This window comes from Halichoeres trimaculatus, unplaced genomic scaffold (assembly GCF_033239565.1).
Source record: "Halichoeres trimaculatus isolate MK-OKI-2021-1 unplaced genomic scaffold, fHalTri1.1 fHalTri1_scaffold_13, whole genome shotgun sequence".
Classification (NCBI taxonomy): domain Eukaryota; kingdom Metazoa; phylum Chordata; class Actinopteri; order Labriformes; family Labridae; genus Halichoeres; species Halichoeres trimaculatus.
Genome location: NW_027437191.1, coordinates 33,878,798 through 33,903,958, shown reverse-complemented (window position 1 = coordinate 33,903,958; position 25,161 = coordinate 33,878,798). Strand labels below are relative to the sequence as shown.

The 25,161-nt window shown below is 39.0% G+C and overlaps 1 protein-coding gene across 3 annotated transcripts in view; it reads left to right on the top strand.

The window, feature by feature from the left end:
* LOC141801717 (pleckstrin homology domain-containing family G member 1) overlaps positions 1-25,161 on the top strand; it is a 104,135-nt gene that overhangs the window by 76,490 nt on the left and 2,484 nt on the right. For all 3 annotated transcript variants that reach the window (XM_074684909.1, XM_074684911.1, XM_074684910.1), the window contains exons 3-16: positions 698-798; positions 2,451-2,520; positions 12,795-12,841; positions 15,875-16,025; positions 16,388-16,519; positions 18,973-19,155; positions 19,239-19,334; positions 19,681-19,767; positions 20,240-20,273; positions 21,908-22,000; positions 22,085-22,146; positions 22,255-22,440; positions 22,527-22,646; positions 22,733-24,527. In XM_074684909.1, the coding sequence (XP_074541010.1) occupies positions 698-798; positions 2,451-2,520; positions 12,795-12,841; positions 15,875-16,025; positions 16,388-16,519; positions 18,973-19,155; positions 19,239-19,334; positions 19,681-19,767; positions 20,240-20,273; positions 21,908-22,000; positions 22,085-22,146; positions 22,255-22,440; positions 22,527-22,646; positions 22,733-24,527 (3,157 nt within the window). The remainder of the gene's footprint in view (positions 1-697; positions 799-2,450; positions 2,521-12,794; positions 12,842-15,874; positions 16,026-16,387; positions 16,520-18,972; positions 19,156-19,238; positions 19,335-19,680; positions 19,768-20,239; positions 20,274-21,907; positions 22,001-22,084; positions 22,147-22,254; positions 22,441-22,526; positions 22,647-22,732; positions 24,528-25,161) is intronic.

Genomic DNA, 25,161 nt, shown 5'->3' with positions numbered 1-25,161 from the left:
AGCATTCCTCAGACTCTGGGATTTATTTACACTAAACCTGATGACCTGTCTCATTTCCTTATCAGAGTGTTTACACAAAACAACAATACAAAGATAAGACAAATGGGCCGTCATATCTACACTATGTGGTCAGGGCAGTAAAATCAGTGTTGGTTAGTTTGACTTTTTATCACTGCAAAATCTCCCTTACAGTCTGAAAAAATTGAAAAGGAAAACATTTTTTATCCTTTTTTATAATTTTTTTATATTTTCAGTTAAAGTTAACATAGTTAAGTGCAACATAACTACAACCTTAAGAAACTGTGCGCCTGAAAGTTACTGTGCCAACAGCTGGAAGTTTAAGATTTATAAATGTGTTTTCAATCAGTTCATGAGCAGTAGTTTCACACTGGCATTAATAGAATTCAAAGTTTTGTTGTTTTTTTTCAAGAGTAAGAGTTTTTACTGTCACGATTGCTCCTGCTGAAGTTTTATTCCAATGAGTCACACAGAAAAGAAATGTCACTCAAGAAACCCAGAATTATGACCATTATTTCCACATTAACGTTCAAGTGAATAATGGAGTCACCAGAGAGGACTGTGGGCTTTTAAAGCTGGTGCTGTGAAGTCTGTGGGAGTCTCAGTGTAAGGGTCATGTCAGTGCCAATATACGTGTCAATCAAAATCTGGCTTTAACAAGATCTCGCTCTGTTTGCAGGACTACCTGGAGTCCATCAGTAACCAGTCCCGTCTGGCTCTGAGCTCTGAGGATAAAGGCTCTCTGTTCGGCAACATCCAGGACATCTACCACTTCAACAGGTATGGCATGCTTTGAACACAGGGCTGCAGAACTGAGACTTAAAGCTGTGTCTAAGTCACATCTCTGTGAAATGTAGATAAAATATAAATAAAATATTTATAATAATCAGAGACATAAAGGTCAAAGTTAGACTAGAAAGATTTGATCCCTTTATAATGTGTGTGTGTTACACATTCCATTTTCCCGCCTTCAGTGAGTCACATGACCAGCTGCACGGAACTCTCAATCAGTGTGACATCATCACCAACTGCTGCCCTCTCAGGAGTGAAACTGACTGAAGTTTTGAAACCTCTCCTCATAGATGCCACAATTCTGACTAAATCTCCCTAAAAAATGAGATACTTTTGTAGTAAATTTTGTCAGGAATCCATCCGTGGTACTTTTAAAGCTGTACCACTTTTACTTTTTTTGTGTAGAGGCCCAACTGTTGCAGCTTGTGTAGAGCTGGATCCTCCTCTCCCATTCATTCTAATAGGGGCAGCTGAAAGGGCTTTTTTGGGGTTCACCGACTGTGAGGGCTCACCATTTGAAAACTGTTTGAGAAACAACAAATTCCTACATAGCTTTTGTAAAGCAGGGTCCAATTTGTCATCTGAGTGAATTTCAAGCAGATACCATTTATGGCCAAGGAGGAGATCATTTTTGAAAAAGGCCCAAAATGGGGCTAAATTTTACTTTGAAAGGCAAATTGCCAGCTTCCTTTTCGAGATAGGTCAGGGGTGTCTGCATATAATTTTTGTGTCCTAATGAGACGAACATTTTGACATTGGTTTGATCTCTGTACCACATACTTCCATCAAGACACGGTATCAGATCTTTTCCAACTGAAGACTTAACATTATAATACAGATGAGATGAGTATGTGTGAGTGGAGCAGCTTTCTTCTAGTTCAGTTATATCAACTGCCTTTATATTTCATAACTTTTACTCGTAGACTTCAGCGGACAGGAATTGTCTCTTTTCCTTTATTTCTGAGGCTGCTCAGTATTACAAATCGTTAGCTGTCATAGCTAACAAAACTGATGTCCCTGGAGCTAAAGAGAGGTTTACTTTTTTTATCCATCAATTGCAAAAAAAGAAGTGGCCTCAGCCTGGCCACTTGTTGATTTGTGCAGATGTTGTTGTTGTTGCAGTCAGGTGTGTGTTCACAAAATTAGCCTGTGTGCATATTTGTGTCCTCCAGCTCCCCTCCTAACTCTGCGTGTGTGTTTGTACGTGGCTGTTTGCGTGTACCCAGACAAAACGGTTGGTTGAGCGTCAGCCGCGGTGGTCTGGAGACACACACTCCTTTTTCTCCCACCTCTTCATCTCTGGGCTGTCACGCCCTCACACTCTGACCAGTCAAAGGAAGCATAAAAGCAGTTAAAAGCGGTTGCAGTGACCTCATGCTCCAACCATGAAACAATAACTCCAACAGTGGCCTGTTTTCCACACACACACACATTCAGGGCTCAGATGCACACAGGAGCTGCCTGTTTGAATTCATGGAAGTTTCATATTTGTTCACAGCTCTTAGACCTGGTTTCTGCACCCCTGGTGACTCTTGCTGCTGAAATTCAGTGTTTATCAGAACAATGCATTTCCAGGGAGAGGATGGAGACATGAGGGAGTGAGGGTGAAATAACTCATTTCTTTCTACTCTTTGTTTCAGGGACCTTCTTCACGACCTGGAGAAGTGCAACGCTGACCCCGTGGCCATTGCAGAGTGCTTTGTATCAAAGGTGAGACGCATGTGCCACCTTTTCCCTATTACTGCTCCATGTCCTTCCCATGAGCACACCTCTTTCTCTGGTGGCAAATTTCTTCCCCTCTCTGTAGTGGCAACAGTAGATGCCAGGTGACTGTACATTTTTAGGTGAAATCTATAACTTAATCTGAGAAAAAGGGGAAAATTAAGTAGATGGGATCAGACCGAGCCTCTACATGTAGTGCAGAGATATGGGGGACAAAAAGTGGCATAATAAGAAAAAAATGTATAAATGAATGGATAAATGAATACAGAATTCATCAAAAAAAATAATTAGATAAATACTTGGAAAAAAAGATGAATGCATGTATAAATTAAAAAAAAAGTAAATAAAGGAGTGCTTTTATTTTATGTTTGTTAAAAATATTTTAATTATTTATTTATCTTTTTTTCTCTTATTGATGGTTTGATTTATTTGTTTATTAATTCATTTATGTATTTATATTTTTATAATTTAATGAGTAGAGCAAGGACTGCCCACTTCATTTACATTTATACTTTTACATTAAAAAATATGTAAATAAATAAATGTGAAAATGCAAAAAAAAAAAAAAGTTAATACAAAAAATGAATAAAAAAATCGGGATATGCAATAATGCATTATTAAATAAATATATAAAATCTTCAAAATAATTTTTCAAACAATACATAATTGTGGAAAAAGATGAAAACATAAATAATAGATAAATAAATATAAATACATAAATAAATTAATTAATATGGTTTAAAATAATACAATAAAAAAAATATTATTTATTTACTTATTTATATATTTATTTGATCATTAATTATTTTGTCCAAGAATTTACCTTATTTTGAATTCCTTTTTTCCACATTTTCTTTCTTTATTTATATATTTTTTTTTCTATTTATGTCTTTTTTTGTCCCCAATACAGAGATAAGCAGATATTAAAAAGCTCTGGAAGAAGGTCATTTCCTATAATAACCTTTCCCATTAGTCAATAAGTAGTTTGAAGCCCAAAGAAATAAAAACAACCCAATTTAAAAAAAAAAAAAAAAACAGGCAAAAAAAATCAAAGAAAAGAAAAAAGAAAAAAAAAGTTAGGCTTTTTATTGTCTTGAAGGTCTCATGTACCCCTGTCTGTTTCTCTGCCCACGTTCACAGCCCTCCCCCTTCCCCATGTTTGAACTTGTCAGAGCAGCTGGTTCCCACTCACACACTCACACACACACTCACACACACACTGACCTGAAAATGAGCAACAGGCAGCGCTCCATCATAAACTAAAAGTCAACAAAGATCAGAGGAAGAAGCTGCTTGAAGCCCGCTCAGTTTGTTGAAGTTGGTAACATGATTTCTGAGGGAGGAATGTGTGTTTGAGGAGCAGCAGGAGGGCAGGGAGGAGTGACAACTGGGGAGGAATTTAAAGGGCTGAGCTGATCTATAATCACCTTTTTTTACTGGAGGAGGGTAATAGCAGGGCTTCATCAGGAAGAGCTGGACTCAGCAGCTCTGGTCACTGTATCTCTGTGAGTCCTGCATGTGTGTGTGCATGTGTGTGTTCATGTGTGTGTGCATGTGTGTGTTCATGCGCGTGTCCCCTACAGAAAAAACACAGCATGATTATGTCCCATGGTAATGTCCCGCATTCCTGCACTTCCTGTAAAATCCCTCACATTCCCTCCCTCCCCGACTGCAATTACACCCAGGACCACAGAGCAACTGTCTGACCGTGTTTATAAAAAACAGCCGTCAGCATCACAGACGCTCTAAATACAGCAGCAGCTGGGACGCAGCAGCTTTACAGCATCCCACCGCAGCACTCAGCATAATTAACTGGAATCCAGAAACAAACCAGCACGATGACACTACTGGCTGATTCATGTTGTTACTGTACACTTCTGTTTTCATATGATGTCCCAATCTGACAACACAAGCCTCTGATTTATGTCCAATCAGATTCCTGTACAGCATGTGTGATGAAACACTCTGACACCCTTTGGTATTTACTGTGCGGTTTGGACCGGGGTCATACCGGGTCATAACCATAACCATTAAATGAATGAAGTGTCTGCTGGAGTTGCCTAAAGTGTCTGTCAGTGATATACGGAGAAGGTATCTGGTACAACACCATGTAGCCAATCATATAAAGGCTTTAAAAATGTATGTGTTTTTATTTCTTTGGAGCTGCAAAGGTAGTTTTCTAACACTTCAAAGTCAGTTTAATCATGTTTACATACCTCTCACTTCATGTGTTTGTACTTTTCTAAAAGGAATTCATTTTCAATCCTTGCACTTGGCGCTAGCTTGATGCTAACGTACGTTGGAAAATGCATTGATATGCTAACAGTTAGCATACATTGGTTAAAACTTTGTTTTTCCAGCAGAATATCAACTTTCACAACTGAACACACAAACAGATGTTCAATGTTGGGTGACAAAAAAAATATATTTTTTTTTCGAGAGTCTAATCACTTCTTGACTCTACCTCCTGACATATTTTAAAATCCCTGAAAAAAATACACAAGAACGTCAGCTGTCAATCATCGTTAAACGTGACGTAAAACCTCTTTTTTAACCTCTTATAACTAATGAAAACGAAACTTTTCAGAAACAAAGAGGACTGGAATACAAGACAGTCAAATGATATCTTCAAATCACCACAACAATCAGATGTGAGAAACATTTCTACCAGGTGTATTAACATCTGGAATGACTGGGGAGATGGATTTTTTGACCTATACTGCAGCCAGCCACCAGGGGGAGCAGTTTTAGTGGACCTCACTTCAAGCTGAGCAAGATGACGTCCATTTTTTTTACAATCTATGAATCAGAGTCACAAAAGTCAAAGTTGGACTAGAAAGATTTCATCCCTTTATAATGTGTGTGTTAAACATTCTATTTTCCCGCCTTCAGTGAGTCACATGACCAACTGCACAGAACTCTCAATCATTGTGACATCATCACCAACTGCTGCCAACTCAGGAGTGAAACTGACAGAGCTTTTAGAAACGTCTCCTCATAAATTCCACAATTCTGACCAAATCTCTCTTAAGATCAGATATCTTGTAGTAAATTTTGTCAGGAATCCATCCATTTCATCTTTAAATCTGTACCACTTTTACTTTTTTGTGCAGAGGCCTAACTGCCACAGCTTGTGAGGAGCTGGATCCTCCTCTCCCATTCATTCTAACAGAGGGAGCTGAAAGGGCTTTTTTGGGGTTCACCGACTTTGAGGGCTCATCATTTAAAAACTGTTTGAGAAACAACAAAGTTTGACCACAGCCCATCTTGAATGACTTGGGAGATGGATTTTTTTTACCTATACAGCAGCCAGCCACCAGGGGGAGTAGTTTTTGTGGTAAACTCAGTTCGAGCCGAGCAAGATGACGTCCATTTTTATTACAGTCAATGGTTCACCGAATTAGGTACTTTTACAGGCACCAACCAAATTCTGTCAAAAGTAGCAGGTTCCATGTTTAGGTACCTAAACGCATCCTTGTGACTGTGAGGGAGTAGAAGAAAAGGCGATTTTCCATGCTGGACATGAACACAGCATTGCTAGTTGATATATTAAAGAATAAATATGTTAAATTGAAAAAAAAAAAATTAATTATTAAACAAATTGATATTTTTTAACCACATAAAAACAAAAAAGTACCGAAAATTGGTACCGTTGAGTACCGGTACTGATTGCCAGGTACCGGACATCTGTACCGTGTCGTTTCAAAAGTGAAGGGTACCCATCCCTAATCAAGTAACCTAATTTTTTCTTTCTTTACTCGTCATATGTGATACAAGAAAATTTATTATAAACAAAATGATTAAGCAATATTTTCAGTGGGTTTAGTTAAAAAAAAGTTAATTAACATCTTAGTTGACAAACAAAAAATGGAATTTTCCAGCTAGTTTTTGGTGGATCAGGATTTACAGCAGGGATCTCAAACTCTTGCTATAGGGGGCCAAAAGGCTGCAGGTTTTCTTTCCAACCAAAAACTCCACCACCAGCTGATTTTACTGATTAGTTCCTGCTCTCTGCTTGAAGGTGAGGTAATCAGTGAAATCAACTGGTGGAGTTTTTGGTTGGAAAGAAAACCTGTAGCCTCTCGGCCCTCCATGGCACGAGTTTGAGATCCCTGATTTACAGGGTTAAGAAGCAAAGAATGTTAAATAAACCCTTTAACTTGCTGCTCAGTTGTTCGATAAAGCGTTTTTTAAGACATTATATGTCATTGAAACTTAGTAAAACTTGGTCATCTATACAGCTTGAAAACGCTTTTCTGATTTTTTAATCAGTGATTAATAATCTAAGCACTCCGACAACATAAAAAATGCAGAAATTGATTTTTAGTTGTGTGTTTTTCTTGGATGGAACATCAAAGGGTTTACAAAAAAAAAGACTTTGATCAAAAAGTGAAAGTTGAAATGTAAATACAGGTATCAGATGCTTTCAATCCTGGGTTGTTTGATGAGGGATGTTCCCAAACACAGGACGCTGAAATACTTGACCCAGTTTGTTTGGACACACGTGAACACGGCGATCGCACTCTGATGAAAAGCAAAACAAACGAGATCATCTGGAAGAAGTGGTTATGGCTCACGTCCAATCAGACTCTGAAGTGGTTTGTGTGAAGTGATGAACCCATCCACAGAGCGCCTGAAACAAAAAGCTGTGTGACTCATCTGATTTCAGCTGAGGTTTGTTAAAATAGTGACAGACTGAAATTTCCAAACTACTTTTCCAATTCAACGTTTAAATGTGGAAATAAAAAGACAGAAAGAAAAAAAAAGTATAATTTTATCAAGTGAATCAGAAAAATGCAAATGAGCAGCATGTGTGAACGCACCTGGAGAGCGGTGAATATGAGTGCACCACAACATTTTTTGACTTAGTGACACATTAGTCTGCATTTTCACCAACACAAGTATTAGATTAGCTCGTCATCGTTCAGAGGAAACTTTTTTTCCTGTGCTAGCTCAGCTTCACTTTACTTCCAGGAAGAAGTCTGTTAAAACATTCCCCGTGTCTGTAGAAATGTCAGTCACCTTCAACCGTGACGCCCCGCTTTAAACTGAGACCTCTGAGGACTTCCATCCCGTCTGTGTGTGTGTGTGTGTGTGTGTGTGTGTGTCTGTGTGTGTGTGTGTGTTTTCTGGTAAACGGGTTGTAACCAGAGCAGTCTTTTGTAATGCTAAAGGTTAGTCATAGTTGCAAAGAAAAACCACGAAGCCTGCATTTTCACTATCTGACACACACACTCCCACACACACACACACACACGCAGCTAATTCTCCTGCAGCCAAGAATCACAGCCCGGCTCTGCGTTTGAAGAGGAGACAGATCTGACTGTAAATCTCCTCTGTTTGCTCTGTGATAATCGTCCCGTCTCTCCTCGTGTTCCTCTCTGAGTCCAAACCTTGCGAAGTGTTGAGTAAGCCTTTAAAGTGTTTTATGTGCTGCTACACGCTGACTGCAGCACTGAGCGCAATTACAACAAGATCTTTAGTTTCTGTATCGAGCGATCTGAGGCGTTCAGAGATTACCTGATGACTCACCGAGAGCGGTCCAGTCTGAACAGATCACAGCAGCAACCAAAGACTTGTTGATGATGCTGCGTAGGCGGTGATACACAAGATCTCTGTTTGGTTCCCTGTACGGTCATTGCTGTCATTAACTGGAATGCTGCAGAAAGTGTCACAACAACATCAATCACAAACTCTTCACCAACTTCCTGTTTCTTTAGAATAGTTATTTTTCTCACAGAGGGTATTGATGATTAAAGACTCTGACACTAAATAAAATCCTGTGTTAACATTTAGTTGAACTAAATCTTCATCCCATCTGTCAATAAAGCCTGCCACCGCTCTACTTCACCTCCTACAACATCAACAGCCCACCAACTTTCCATGCACCTGTGGCTAACCTCAAGTTTTACAGCCCTGGGAAGATAACTACATCTACAAAAAGACTCATCTGGAAGAAAATACTGATTTTAATTCTGTGTGGATGGATTCATTTAACTGACAACGTGCTGGATTAATATACATGATTGATATGTGGGAAGACATTAGTAAACAACAAAAAATAATTAGTTTAGCAGTGTCATTATGTTTTTTATTCTTTTGGTTTTCAAATTAAAGTATTCCTAAGTTATTTTTATTTATTTTTTTCATATTTTTTAATTGTATTGCACATTTTTTATATTTTATTCTTTTGGAATTTTGCTAAATTTGGAACTTTCTTTTTTCAATTTTAGCATTTTCTTTTTTTTTAAATCTTTTTTTCTTTTTTCTTAAGTTTTGAAAGTTTTCATTTTTTAATTTTTAAAACTTCCTTTTTTAATTTTTGGAATTTTGCAAATTTTGAATTTTGCAATTTCCTTTTTTTGGAACTTTTTACAATTTCAAAAATTGTTAGATTTTTGAAAACTTATTTGATTCAATTGTTTTGCAATCTTGCTTTTTTAATATTAAAAAAGACACACAAACAACAAGAAATGATTTGTTTAGCAGTCTGATCAATGTATCGTCAATTCCAAGTATAATTTCTTAAGTTTTTTTTTTTTTTTTAAAGAACTTATTTTTTAGATGAAGTGCAAAATTGCGATATTTAAATCTTCTGGAATTTGGCAAAATTGGGCAATTTCTTTTTTTGAAGTTTTTTTATTTAAAAAGTTTTGGAAAGTTTTCAGTTTTTTTATTTTTACAACTTTATTTTTCACATTTTTGGAGTTTTATGTAATTTCACAAATGTTGTAATTTTTGTAATTTTATTATTTTGGAACTTTTTAGAATTTCAAAAATTATTGCCTATTTGCCATTTTATTTGATACAATTGATTTGAAATTTTGCATTTTTTAATTGTTAAAAAAGATTTTTTACTGCAATTTTTCAAAAAAAAAAAAAAAAAAATTCAAAAATGTGCACCATTTTTTTGAACTTTTTCCAAATTTTTAAAATTTAAAACAATGATTAAATATTTGTAAATTTATTTAAAAAAAAACAACTACAACATCACATGTACAATTTTATAAATTCAAAAAACCTTGCGTAGTAATCATTCACTATATTTTAACTATGTATAATTTAAAACCCTTAAAGTCCTCATCGTTAAGATAAAGTAGATTTTGTGTCTCCAGAGTGTCTTTAATCTGAGGGAAAATGGCTTCTATAAAAGTAAAGGTTGCAGACTCCTGCTCTATGTGAAGCACTTTGAGCTGTATGCTGCTGTGCATGAGAGGTGCTCCACAGATAAAGGAGAATTTCACTGGATTGGATCAGTTTGCTTTAGAAACCATCAGTCAAAAAGCACAAACCTTCTCTGTAATTTGTTCCTGATTCTCTAAAATAAGATATTTTTGATTCTCATCATGTTGAGGATCCAGCTCAGGGTTCAAAACTCAAATGTAGCTTTTAAATCTGATGATTACAAGAGGAAATGTTGCGCGTGTATGTTTGTAAAATGTAAGTATATGTTATAGATCAGAGCTATTTATGACTCTGTGCAGACGTGCACGCTCTGCATGGTTTCTCCTTCCATAGGAGCGTTTATGGATTTTGTGGTCTTGCTTTCAAAGTCCAGAGGCTTATTAAGAGTGTGTATTAGGAGTGTGTGTGAGTGAGTGTCACTGCAAATCGATGATGGCACATCTGGTTGTGCTTAGTCCTGGTCTGTGGCGGCAGACTGCTGGAGACGAGGAGGAGGAGGAGGAGGAGGAGGAGGAGGAGGAGGAGGAGGAGGAAGAGGAGAGCTCTGCTCTTCAATTTAGGACGATTCCCACGGAGCACCTCAGGCTAACAAATCACCCGAGTCTGTGTGTGTATGAGTGTGTATGTGTGTGTTCTGACGTTCAGTAACGTTTGCAGTGATGTGTCGTTTGTGTGTCTATAGTTTGGTTTAGCTCAAAAAGCTAACATGTTAGCATCCACAACAACAAACACACTGACACACTGTTTCTCCTCTACATGCTGTGCCTGAGTGTACACTTGTCTCTGAGTGTGTGTTGGTGTGTGTGTGTGTGTCAGGAGCGAATCAGGATCGACTCCTGCCATCTGCCTGGTGTTTATGAAGCTGCTTCCTGATACTTTTCCACATCCTGTGACCCCAAAGTGTTTATGGACACAAATAGAGTTTAATTAGACCCTCAGGTTACGCAACCAGTGAAGGGTTCACGTCCAGGCCTCAGAGAGGAGGAGAGGTCGACAGGAAAGCTTCGAAAAAGGGGAAATAAGTGGAAAAAAATGAAGTTTAGACAAAAGTAGAGATGAAGAGAAAAAGATTCACGTCAGCTGTGAAACCTCGTCTGAGGAGAAACATGCGAGGTGGGAAAAGCCTCAATTAAGAGGGCGGTGATGGAGAGTGAGGGGACGTTTAATCCTGCAGAGACTTAAAGCCGGGGCGCAGACTAATCATAAGCTACAAGCTGAGTTTTCAATTAGAAGTGATGAACGCAGGAGAGTGGGTGACTCGTCTGAGTGTGCGTCAACATGAGAAAAGCAGCAACAAGGCTCCTGCTGATTCAGTTAAACCACACTGCAAAAAACTGAGATCTTATCAGCTAGTCTTAATACAGAAACTTTTCTCTCGTTCCTGTTTTCTTGTCTTGTCTGCTTACTTTTTCTTCCAGCCATCCATTGTGCTCAGACCATTCTTTCGAGGAGGGAAAAATAGCAGCAGGCTTTTAAAACTTGATTTAGACGTGTGGCCTTGTTTCTTTCTGCTAAAGGAAAAATAGCATCCTGGAGAAAGTGAAGAGCGCTCAAATGAATCCTCTTAAAGTCGTGAGCAGTGGTGTTGTATTGTCTTGATTTGATGCAGACCTGATGTTAATTGCGATTTCTGGTGAAATTATAGGGAACTAAGGACGGTTAATAGTTGTGGGGGAAGACAAAGCATCCTGTGTCTTTACACTGCAAAAAGCTGAAATCAAATGAAGTGTTTTTATCTTATTTTGAGTGAAACAAAGTGTTTTAGACTCAATTTGAGCCACATTCAAGAAAAAAAAATATTAAAACATAAATGTTAATCTCAAGAAACTTAACAAGCCCGTTTTTCTTACACTGGCAGATTTTTTTTTTAACGTGTTACAGCCATTCAGACCTCATTTTTGTCTTCAAATAACTTCAAATCAGACATTTTTCTGGACTGTTAGGTGGATGTTGTTCATTTTAAGTATGATAAGACAATTTTTACAAAGTATAAGAGAATTTTTTTTCTTTGATTTAATTTTTTTTCATATTTTTTAGATGAATTGAAATTTTTTGTTATTTCAATCTTTTGGAATTATGAAAAAAAAATGGAAATTTCTTTTTTTGCAATTTCTTTTCAAGTTTTTAAAATTTGGCATTTTATTTTTTTATGTTTGTAACTTCAATTTTTTAACTTTTGGAACTTTTTGGAATTTCACAAATTTTGATATTGTAGCAATTTCCTTTTTTATTTTTGTAACTTTTTGAAATTCTAAAAATGTTGAAGTTTTTGCTATTTCCTTTTTTTGGAACTTTTTAGAATTTCAAAAATTATTAAATTTTTGCAAACTGTTTTGATTCAATTGTTTTGAAATTTTGCTTTTTTAAATGTTTTTTAAAAGATTTTCTTGTGATTTTTAAAAATGAAATCAAAAAGAAATATCAAAAATTAGCAAAATTTTGGGGAACTTTTGACATTTTTAGAATTTTTAAAAAATGATTAAATGTCAACATGTTTGCGGTGTACATTATGATTAGGTATAATATAGTATAATAATACTATAATTCCCTTCTCCACCTCCCATCTCCAGACATTTTCACCTTTCAGGAAACTCAGGTTCTGATATCTACAAGAGTTTACCTTCATATCCGCTCCCAAAGTGGTAGAGCGTCCAAAGCCCCGTTTTCAACGTCTTGGTACGGCGCACATTTTGTGGCATTTCGACTAACTTATCCCAGCACAAATCCTCGAATAACCGAGGTGAACCGTCCCACTTTCTGGGACCCTTTCGTTGGGGTCCCAGACTAAACAGATCCCGACTTATACGACACCTACCAAGGGGGGGCACTGTTGGCTGTGGAAACACAAACAGGATCAGGCTTTATTCAAACTGTACCAAACATCGTGCTGCCGATAGCACTACATTTAGCTGGCTACTGACGTACAGTACAAACTTACAACGTTAGCTTGTTGTCACACACGTGCGTGACAGATCCTCCTCATAGCATCTTTAAATGATGCTAACAGTTGTCCTCTTTCCCTGTTTTATGTCCCTTAATGACACATTCTGAATGTTTCTCATGTGTTTTTATTTCAGAGTGAAGAATTCCACATCTACACCCAGTACTGCACCAACTACCCACGGTAAGACGGCTCTTTATTCAGCTCGCCGTACAAAGCGCGTCACCCTGTTGTCGTTGTCACCTTATCTGGATCTCACCTCCACACACCGTCTTCCCAGCGTCTCACATGGCTCCATTGTGTGTCGATCAATGCCTTACCTTTTTCTCTCCCTGATAAACTGACGCGCTCCACAGGAGCCACTTCAGCAGGAGTCAAAGTGTCTACCTGCAGTTGTGCCTCAGGGTCTGACTCCCTCCTCCTCCTCCTCCTCCCTCTGTGTCTGCTGGTGCCCCATTTTCTTCCTCCCTTTCTTTATTTGCTGCCTATTGACAGAGTTACAGCTCACACGCTGACAGATGGGTATTATAGACGTCACCTTATCACAGCGAACACTGTTAATGTTTTATTAAGCTGTGCAGTGTGGGCCCAGGGGACAGTAATGTGGACCAGCAGGGAGGAGCCGTGTTTGTCGATGAGTCCAGGTTTTTGTGCGTTTTTTAATGAGCTGTAACAGGAGGCTCCTCTTTATGCCAAGACAAACTCTGAGAACACACACCTTCTCCCCGAGCGAACATTTATCATTCAGGGTGTGTGATAAGAAAGGCACGTGGGGAGAAAATCAGAGCATTCACTAATTAAAATCTGATTAATAGTGTGTGTTAAAGTGTGTGTAAGGGTGCTATTGTCATCTGTTCATGATAGAAATTATTAAACTAATATAATCAATTATATTAAATTCAAGTATTATTTAGACTAAAAAAAAATCTAAATTTTTAAAAATTGACTTTTTTGGAATGTTTGACATTTTATATAATAATATATTATATATAATATAATTTTATTTTCTTTACTTTTAGCATATTCCTGACTTTTCTAATTTTTTTTGTAATTTTTGCAAATTTTTTACTTCTACTTTTTTAATTGTTAGCAGATTTGATAAATTTCAATTTTTTGCAAATTTTGCAAATTTCCTAACTTAAATAATTTTTGAATTATTTGCAAAATCTTTTAAATTTAATTTTTTTTTGCAAATTTCATTTCAAAAATTTTGCAGTTATACCTTTTTTATCTTTTATATTTTTGCAATTTCTTTAAATGTGTTCTTTTTAAATATTTGCAAATTTATTGAGAACAAAATCTAAGACAACACATGTACATTTTTGTGTTTCAATTCTTTAATTAAAAAAAAAAACTGATTTTTTTTTTACCAAGTTTAAAACTTGATTTCTTTATTTTTTGGCCAATTTCTGACTTTTTTTTTATTTTTTTGTTATTTTTGCAAAAAAACATTTTTATTATTTTAGAAGATTTATTGAATTTCAATTTTTTTGGGAAATTTTGCAAAATTTCTTAAATAAATATTTTTTGAATTCTTTGCTTTTTTTATTTCAATTTGTTTTTTGCTAATTGTTTATATTTTTGCAGTTATGAATATTTTTTATTTTTTGCAATTTCTTTAGATTATTTTTTTTATATTTGTAAATGGATTAAAAACTAAAACTAACACATCACATTTAATATTTTTTTTTTACTTCACAAAAGGATTTTCTTGCAAATAAGATAAAAAATAAAAAAAAAAATTAAAAATTTGCAAATATTTTAGGTGGTTTTGTTTTCACAATTTTTTTTTAGAACTTTTTGCATTTTTTTTTAAATATAAAGAATGCTTTTTTTTTTTTAGATATAAGCAAATTTATTAAAAATGGAATACTAAGACAGCACATGTACAATGTTATAAATTTGAAATAAACCTTCTTATTTAGATAAATATTCCCCCGAATTTAACATTGATTTCAATTTTTTTTTAACCTTTTTTTGTCTTTTTTGTGAAGATAAAGTCGATTTTTTTTGCCTCCTGAATGATTTAAATCCAGGTGAGCTGAGGGAAAAATGGCTCTAATGAAAGTAAAGTTTGCAGACCCCTGTGATCGACCATCTCCCACGTCTACACCACAGCTGGTGACCCCCTACCAAGGTCACACACGACAGACACACACCAACACACAAATAGGAGACACAAATACACACACGCACACACACACACACACACACACACACACACACACACAGAGGCTGCAGATGTATCGTGGTCATGCTGAGCTCCGAGGTCGGGTTTCCTCCTGAACAATGTGAGGCCTGTGTGGAGCTTCACTGGAATTCAGACATGCAGACATGCACATGCATGCGCGCGCTGACACACACATTCTCACACACACAAATAGAAAATGACAGTTGCTTAGAGTTTGCCTTTAGTCTGTCATTTTTTCCACGCACACACACACACACACACACACTCTTCCAGCCTACAGTGATCGGTGAAAAAGGCTCTTTTCTTCTGCACTGGGTCCAGAAAGGGCAACAGCTGCACCAAGAATCAGTTTCTGCTGCTCATGGAATAAAATACAAGACGTGCAATCGACTAAAGTTTTTGTTTTTGGAAGTTATCGACTGTCAGTTTGTTTATTTACTGATTTGGCAAGGACGGTGTTTATGACTTTTACTCATTAAGGCTGAACAAAAATGAAAAGGTGGTTTCACCAGATTTTGTTACTAGTTGCCTAATCTCCATCTGAAGTCCCTCAGAAAAAAAAAAAACAAGTAAAGGAAAAGTTCGCCAATTTCTGGGCCGTGCACCGGACTTGACATGTTAGTGCCAGCAAATCACGATTATCTGACCTGGTTTGGCCCTTTGTCCGTGCTGCTCTACAAGTTCCTGGAAGTGAGTGAAAGACATCCAGGCAGAGGAGGGGGTTTGAGGCAGATACAGACACTGACATATGTTCAGAAGCCCAGAGGAGACGATTGAGGAGGATTATTCCTGTAAAAATTGATACAAGTTCCTTGTATTTATGATATTTTTGGGGGTTTTGTTTTGCACATTTCAGTGAAAAGGTTAAAGATCTTTGGGATATGCCGAAATTTAACACCAAATAATTTTCCTTCCGTGTCGTTTCTTGTGCCAGCACGTACATTATAGCTCTCTTGTGTCATTACTGTCAGATTACAGTTTACGACACATCCCTGATGTCTTCTTCTTCTTCTTCTCCTCCACAGGTCGGTGGCTGTGCTCACTGAATGCATGAGGAACAAGGTGTTGGCCAAGTTTTTCCGCGAGCGCCAGGAATCTCTGCGGCACTCCCTGCCCCTGGGCTCCTACCTGCTCAAGCCGGTGCAGAGGATCCTCAAGTACCACCTCCTGCTGCACGTACGTTCGTCTGCGCGTTGTCTGCCTCGTTAAAAACACACACGCACACACACTTACCCTTTGCCCACACAAATAAAGGAGCAGGAACAAACATGTTTGCACACAATAATGTTTTTATCTCCTGGATTACAAATGAGTGTGTGCTGTGGTTTAATAACTGCGTTTCTGGATCGGCTCCCAGCGATCGTCTCCACTGGAGAGGCCAAATGTTTAGACATATGGCTCTCACTATGAAGCTTCCTGTATGTGAACGCTGCATGGGTATGGATGCGTTTGTGTGCAGAAACGCACACATGCATGTGTGTTTATGTGCATGCAGTACGTGCTTGTGCTTACTCCCAGCGTTTTGTGTCACCGTGCAGGAGATAGCCAACCACATGGAGAAGGACACAGAGACGTACGAGGTCGTACAGGAAGCCATAGAAACCATGCAGAGAGTGGCCTGGCACATCAACGACATGAAGAGGAAACACGAGCACGCCGTCAGGCTGCAGGTAAGCGTGGAAAGAAGGGAGAAACAAAATGCAAAATGTGAAACTCCTCCGTACGTTCCACCCTGATGGATCTGTTCCTCTATGTCTGTCTCGATTCTTAAACCAGACAGAGTTGGAGACGTCCAAGCAGCAGATTTATTTTATTGTTCTGCCGACTGATTATGTGAAGTCGAGGTTTTAAATCAGCCAAAGCGCCGATCCTTCCCTGGTCTTACGCAACCCCCTGTTTTTCCACGGAGCTAATGACGGCCTTGCAGAAGGAAGACACATAAAAGGAAGGCTTGTTTCGTGTGTCAGCTGGGAGCCAGGAGGGGTCAAGTGAATTCAGGAATGTGTGTGGAGACGTTTACTGTCAGAAAGGATGGGCTGGGGAGAAGAAACTGTATCATTTTAGTCATTATAGATTTTACTTTTCCTTCCCCAAGTTTCCGATGTGGAAATGTGGAGCTAACTTATCTTTAAGGTTAAATGTTTCAGTCTGGTCTTTAACCAGCCCAAAAACAGCACGTTAACTGGCTTCCAGTGGCAGCTCCAATCAAATCCAAAGCTCTTCCTCTGGCTTAAAAAACACTGATAAGACCAGCTCCTGCCTACCTGGGTCCCTCATCCAGGTCTTCACTTCTTCTCACCCTCTACGCTCTGCTTGTGAAAGACGCCTGGTGCTCCCAGCCCAGCATGGCTCCAAATCACTAGCCAGACTCTTCTTCTCGATCCACAGAGTCCCTTCCTACTTTAAGAGATGTCTGAAGACTCATCTGTTCAGGAAACACTTAGACCTTTAATCTGAGCTTTCTCCTCTTTGTCCTCAGGGGGAGAATGAGTCTCAGACTCAGCTCTTAGTGAATTTTCAGCACTGATCATTGAACGTTGTTGAAGGTTGAAGTTGTCGGACACAAAGCATTTATAATACATACAGTCCCAGTTTACAATCATGTCTCTTTTTAACACTGAATTGTGTTTTTTTTTATATTTACAACTGGGATTATCGTTTAGCAAATATTTAGATTCAGATGATGAACAATGTACATTTGTGCTAATGCTAACAGAGCAAACCAAAAAAAAGAAACAAAGGAGGAGAGTAGAGGGGAAAGGGTTCAAATACAAAAGGGGGAGTGATGGAGGAATATGATGACATAATTTTTTACATTAATTTATAATAAATAGATAAATAAATAAGAAATAAAATAATGGGAAAAAAATAAAATAATAGTAATTAATTAGTATTTATCAGAAAGACAAAATAAAAGACATAAAAATGTATATAATAAAATATTAATAAATATAGAATAAAAATAAAAATTAGAAAATTAAATTTCATTAAAAAAATAAAAAAAATTTATTAAAAAAATAAATAACCTATAAACACATAAGTCTACCTACAATTTTTTTCTACATTTGCAATTTCATTGCACTTGTTGCAATGACAAATAAAGTTCTATTCTATTCTACATACCCACATACCTACATGAATACATACATTCATGTACACAGATACACACAAACACCCACGTATATACACACACATTCTTTGAATTTGTTCTTCATATCTATATCTCATAATGAAATGATTTTGAATCAGACTAACTGTAGAATTGTTTAGCATAAAAAAAGTTGCAACAAAAGAGTTTGGCTAACGAAATCAATGAAACAAAAAATACTTCAAATTAAGTTTTCAGACACATTTGTACTGAGAAGGTAAAGAAAAACTTTAAAAACTGCATTTCCTTGCTGAAAATGTGTTAAATGCTGAAGGAGAAGAAAGAAAGGAGTTTAAAAAAGCAGATAATGGGAAATTAATGTGCTAGATATTTGGACAAAGTATGCACTGAAAACTCTGAGTGAAGAAGGAGGTGAGGAAAAGTCAGAAAACAGGTGAAAAGGGAGAAAGGATGCATGGGATAAGCAGGGAAGAAGAAGTGGAGAAGAGTGAGGAAGGAAGGAGGAAGGGAAGAAGAGGAAGAGAAGTGTACAAACGGTGGGAAATGATTACATTCTTTATGAAAATAAGTTTGATGAGGGCCAAGATTTTCAAAATTTCATTGAAATATCAAAAATGCAAAGTAAAGAAAATATCAGAAGTGAAGTAAAAAGTTGAAAGTCTCGTGATTAGTATGAATTCAAAGTATGAAGGAGGTAGAAGAAGTTGAAGTTGCAGTGTTTGGGTGAATGAGAAGATTTATTTTTGTTGGAAAAATGTTTTAAATAAAGTTTATTATAGTTTCATATAGTTTTGTTTCTTTTAAATGCTTTTAAATCGTATCAATAATATGAAACACTTAATCTTGAGTAAATCAAACCAAAAAGATCAAATTTCTTTATTTGCAGTTCTGTGCCACTTTTCAAATATTTACTTAGGATTGCAAAATTTGAAGAATTAAACGTTTTCTGCTTCGGATTCTTAAAATCCTCATTTTTTTAATCCCTGTTCTCTTCATTGTTTGTGCTTTCTACAGGAAATCCAGAGCTTGCTGACCAACTGGAAGGGTCCGGATCTGATCGGGTATGGAGAGCTGGTTCTCGAAGGGACGTTTCGTCTGCAGCGAGCCAAAAATGAGAGGACGCTCTTCCTCTTCGACAAGCTCCTGCTCATCACCAAGAAGCGTGAAGAAACGTACACGTACAAAGCTCACATCCTGGTCAGTGCTGGTCACAGAAAGAGACGCTGGTTGTTGTAGTTTCAGCTCTGTGGTCTGACCCGTCCTCCTCTCTGTCTCTGCAGTGCTGTAACCTGATGCTGGTGGAGGTCATCCCCAAAGAGCCTCTGAGCTTCAGCGTGTTTCACTACAAAAACCCCAAACTGCAGCACACGGTCCAGGTACGGGAGCGTTACATAACAGAGCCGTCTGTGGCTGTTATTACACGTTAGCTTGAACTTTCCTGCAGCAGAAAGTGATGATGGTTTGCAGGTGTCTGATTGTTTCCGAAGGGTCCAGGCTCACCTCAGGTACCTGTTGAGACGCGCTCAGCGTTCAGATGTGATCGCTGCTATTGTTACCTAACCCCTCAGTCTTGTATAAGTGCTAAAATTCAGCAGATAATGGCTGTGATGTAAGAAAGCTGTGTCCCATGTTTCTAAAGCTTCGTCCCGACCCTCTAATTTGACTTTGAAAGTGCTCCTCTGAAATAATCCCACCTTTGATGTTTGGTTTCTCTGTCCTCAGGCTAAATCTCAGCAAGACAAGCGCATGTGGATCCTGCACCTCAAGAGACTCATACTTGAAAACCATCCAGCTAAAATCCCGGCCAAGGTAAGATCAGCTCAGAGACGGTTTCCTCCCTGATCTCTGATGATAGAAACACACTCTGAGTGGGACGTGGAGATATCAGAGCTTCATGAACGTATTTCCTCACTGCAAAAACAGAAATCTTATCAAGTGTTTTCGTCTTTAGAAGAAAATGTCTCATTTAAAGACAAAATGAGGTCTGAATTGCTGTAATAAGTAAAAAAACATCTGCCAATGGAACAAGAGAAAAGTTATTTGTTTATTTGTTTGTTTATTCTAGCTTTGGTCCGTTTTCTGTTTCTTCGTCTGTTCGAGTTAAAGCTCGTCTCAGAGGTGAAGGTCACCTCCACTGTTCGCTGCGATCACTTTGAGGCGCTGCTTTCCAAGAGTTGATTCTGAGCTGTGTTTTGGCTCTCACTGTGATGTGGCGCCATCTAGTGGCAAAGCTTATTTCAACCTGTTATAATTACTCTCCCTTCATCATTTTTTCTTTCAGGCCAAGCAGGCGATTTTGGAGATGGATGCAATGCGTGAGTAAAAATTTACGTCACATGTTGGTGAATAAATGGAGGAAATCTGTTATAATCATATGTTTTTGTTTCTTTTGGAAACAAATGAACTTATCTGATTCAAATATGTGTTGTACTGAGAACATGAAACAGTCTCTTGATGGTGATTATGTTTCCTGACTTAAAGAAGGCATTTCAACCACACCATTTCCTGGCCAAGCTGTCATCTTTTAATTCTTTTTAAAAAAACACTACGGGAATCCCCCAAGGGTCAATTCTTGGCCCTTTGCTTTTTAGTCTTTTTTAATATGCCCAAAATGTGTCGAGGCATTTGCATCCAGCTTTATGCTGATGATGCAGTCATCTACGCTCCTGCTAAGCAGAGGTATCAAGTAGAAATTTTGGGTATTTAAACTGGAGTAGGTTTTTTTTAGCCAACTTTTAACTTCTACTCTTTACATTTTAAGACAAAAATCTGAACTTTTTACTCCCTACATTTTAAAAAATAGTCTTGTTACTCCTGTTTCCTTTCGGCTTGGAGAAAGAAAGAACAACGAAAACGCACACAAAAAATGTAAAACCTATCCAGACAAATTGCGCCATTCGCATAGAGTAAGTAAATAAGTAAATTTTATTTGATATAGCATCTTTCATAGAACAGAGTCACAAAGTGCTTCACAGAAAATAAAAATGCAAAATAAGATAAGATCATGACAACACACACACAAAAACCCATTAAAATATAGTCGCACAGCAAGGACTACAAACAATGAAAAAATAGTATTTTATTGCTGCTAGTGAATTGACTGTGGTTGGATGAGGGGTATAAACATAACACTGCCTAAGTTGGAGTAATAAGGCAGAGTTAAGTCCTCACTCAAACATTTATTTACCGAGCGCCAGGTGAACACACTGTGCATCATGACAGTCATTTAGCATGAAGAAGACCCAGTGCTGCCCTCTGCTGGCACAAAACAGGAAACAGCACCTTCTAAGTCCAGTGGCTCTAATAGGAAAAAGATAATAATTATTCAGAAAATCACCTGTAAACTTGAATTACTCACGCTTTGGTCTGGCAACATGTGGAAAATGAAATTAATTTGACCAAAAATGAAACTTTATAGTCGTTATGGCCTTTAGAGGCCCCCGTGGCATGGCCTACGCTTTTGTCCTTAGCTTTGTTTTTTCCTATGTATTACTTTTACTTTTATACTTCAAGTAGTTTTGAAACCAGTACTTTTACACTTTACTAAAGTAAAAAGCTCAAGTTGATACTTTAACTTCTACAAACGTCTTTTTAAACCCTGCTATCTGTACTTCTACTTGAGTAATGAATGTGAATACTTTTGACACCTTGAGATTTTGACGGATCTTATGCATAAAGTCGAACAGCGGCTTGTTTTATAGAATTTGCTGTTTTTTTACTGTTGATTTGTTTTTTATTTTACTGTTATTTTGTAAACTTTTGGCCATTTTATTGCTGCTAAATATACACTTTATGATCTAGTTATTCAAAAGTCCAACTAGGGACAAGAGTTGGAAACTTCCATCAATAAATAATTTAAGATTCAAAGAGTTTTTTGATATTTATTCTGTTTTATTCTAATCCTCATTTATTTTTCATTCATGATGCGTCTTTTCTGTCCAATCAACAGATCATCCTGGGTTTCATTACAGTCCTGATGGGGACAAGAAGGACTCCCCTCAGACCAAGGAGGGTCCGACCCCTCGCAGAGGACGCAGAAAAGGTAACAGATCAAACAGATCCACAGCATCTGACAGAAAATGACAAACTTGATGAATCTGAACACTTTCTTTCTTCTTCTTTCCAGAACCTTTGTCTAAATTGTTGAAAAATGCCAAGCAGAACGCCGCCAACGCTGATGGCGATAAGGTGAGCCGTTACATACTGATGAGTCACATGTTTTGGAGGAGAAGCATGACTCAGCAGTCTCTCAGAGATGTTGTTTCACTGAACTCTAAAAACCTTTCTCATCACTAGCGGACGAGTCTTGGCGCCACCTTGCTGTCACCGGTGTCCCAGCTGGCTTTGGGAACCATCGGTCGCAGCCGCAGCCTCATCAACCAATCACAGGAGTCCCTGGACCCCGGGGATCACTACGACCACAGCGACAGGGAGGAGGAGCAACATCAGCAGGACGCTGACGATGAAGATGACAGTGGATTGGTGAGTTTATATGAGACACATGAATGAGTACAACTCCATCGTCACCTCTCGTGAATGTCGTGATGATGTGAAAATCTGAACATCAGGGAGGCGGGAAGAGGCTGCGAGTTCCCGGCAAAAGCAGCAGGAAGCGGCTGAACCCTCAGGCGTCTGTCGACAGCATCGAGCAGTGGAAATCCTTCAACATGAGCCCGTCAGATCTACAGGTATGAAACACGAACACACCGTGAACGTTTCTTTATGGGTCGTTTAGGACGAACTTGGCTAAAACTTCTGCTGTCCTTTCGCTCAGAGAGCCAGAGAGTCCCTCGTAAGAGAAGGAAGTCACCACCCGCCTCTTCTCAGATCGCCGAATGTGACCGAGGAGCCTCCGGACTCCCCCGTTCCCTCCGTGGTGGTGACTGAAAGTGACAATTCAGTGAGGAACATCTGGGCGGACCACCGCGCCCGCCGCGCCATGTTCCCCACCCGCCAACGAACCATGCAGCCCGACGACGAGGACGAAGACATCTACCAGATGTTCGTCCCCACAGAGCCGAGCGCGCCCGAACCAGAGGCGACCGCGGAGAGGTCGGACTCCACGTCTTCGCCCAAGACAGCTCGACCCTGCAGCTGGCACGTCGAACAGGTTCCAACCGTTCAGATCGACCCTCCGCCCAACGGGAGCAGAGTCCTGCGGAGGGCGAGCAGCGCCGGGGAGAAGGCGACGGACGCCGTGCAGAGTCCGGATGACGAGCAGTCAGGGAGCAGCAACCTGGAAGTGATCCACACCGAATCATCCAGTAACGACTTGTCGGGGTCGTCCTCCGCTGAGCAGCTGACGATAGACGATATCGAGAACGTCTACGACAATATCAGCTACGAGGACCTGAAGAGCATGGGCCTGGTCCGAAGAGACCCTGAGGAAAACCAGCCAGGGAAGGAAACGGCGACAGATGCACAGGGTTCCCAGGGGAAGGCAGCAAGGGTACTAAACGATTCAGGACTTCCAGGGGTCACAGAGCCCACGATTGAGCCGGAGAGTTCCTCGGATAGCAACCGGTCTTCAGCTCAGGAGGGGAGGCCGTTTGAGCTCAAAATAGTCGAGGAGAATATCTACGACACGATCTGCTTCAGGGAGCCGCCGTCAACGGAGGTCAAAGGAAGGAGCGAAGGAAACAAAGTGAAAGACGAGAGGGACAGTCTGCTGGCGTCCGACCATGACCTTGCCGAGAGCCTGAAAGCTTCTCTGTCAGACGAGAGCCTCCACTTCGCAGAGGACGACAAACACGACATCACCCAACACGCCACGTGCTCCTCTGAGCCTGACTACTCCTCCTCGTCCGCCTCCGAGACCTTCTCCCAGCAGCCGCAGAGACGGGACAAGATGTCCGAGCAGGTGGACGAGATCTGGAACGACCTGGAAAACTACATCAAGATCAACGAGAAGAAGGCCGATCGACTTCCTGCTGCCTTCCCTGTTGGGGCCAGCGAGTCCCCTAAGAAGGCTTCGTCCGTCAAAACCAGTCCTACAAAGATCCCAAGTCCTCCAGCCACCAAGAGCCCCCCAGCTCACCAACCACTCAAACCCCCGTCTGTTCCCTCTACACCACCGTTCACCATCCCCGTCATCAACCTCCCTGAAACCCCCGCAGTGGAAGAAGTCCACAGTCCTCCACCTGCCTCCCGTCCTCTCCCCGTCACCCCTGAGCCCCAGCCCGGCACGGTGAAGAACATCCGCAAAAGACTGGCCCGCCTAAGCAGCGGCAGCTTCCGCCTGGAGGACGACGACCTGGTGGAGCTTCCTTCCCGTAAGGACATGCACAGTTTGTTTCCAGGGGAGCTGGCAGGCCTGGACTCGCCCCTGGCCTCCTCGTCCCTCCTGCTGGGTGAGTCCGTGGACTTCCCGTTGGAGCTGATGGACAAATCGAAGAGCAGGGTGTTCCTGATGGCTCGGCAGTACAGCCAGAAGATCAAGAAAGCCAACCAGCTGCTGCGCATGAGGAGCATGGACCCCGGGGACTCGTGTACCCGGGCCAGAGCGGAGAAGAAGCAGAAAGACCTGGCAGCGATTTTAGAAGAGAAGAAACAAGGGGGCGCTGCCATAGGTAAACACACCATGAGCTGCAGTAATTTAAGACATAGTTTGCCTTCCTATTATTACAATACTAATACTATTATTACAATAATAAAGAGGAATGAAATACAAGTCATGTGTGAACTCATGGCTGGCTCCATAACTACGGAAAGGTTCCAAACAACTTAGAATATTGCTATAACCACTTTAAGACATTAGATGGCCTACTTCCTAAATTGATATTTTACAAAACAGTACATCAACACCACATAAAGTGAAGTTTTTACTTATTTATATATATCTATGTCCAAAAAGATCCAGATCCAGCAACCAATTTCAATTTATTTATTTATTTTTTTTATTTTCCCAACTGTTTGAAATTTCTTTATTTTCTTCAATTTTTGTGCAATTGAATTTGTTTTAAGTTTTACAATGTTTTGCAATTTAAGAAAAAAAAAAATTTTTTTGCAAATTTGTTAAATTTTGTTTTTGAATTTATTGAATTTTTTATTAACTTTTTTTCATAATTTTAAACAAAAAAATTGTAAAAGAAATTTCAAAAATTTGCAGTAATTTCAGGTATTCTTTTTTTTTTTTAATTTTTGCATTTTTTAATTATAAAAAAGTTGTTTATTAGAATTTTCAAAAAAAATTGTAAAAGAAAT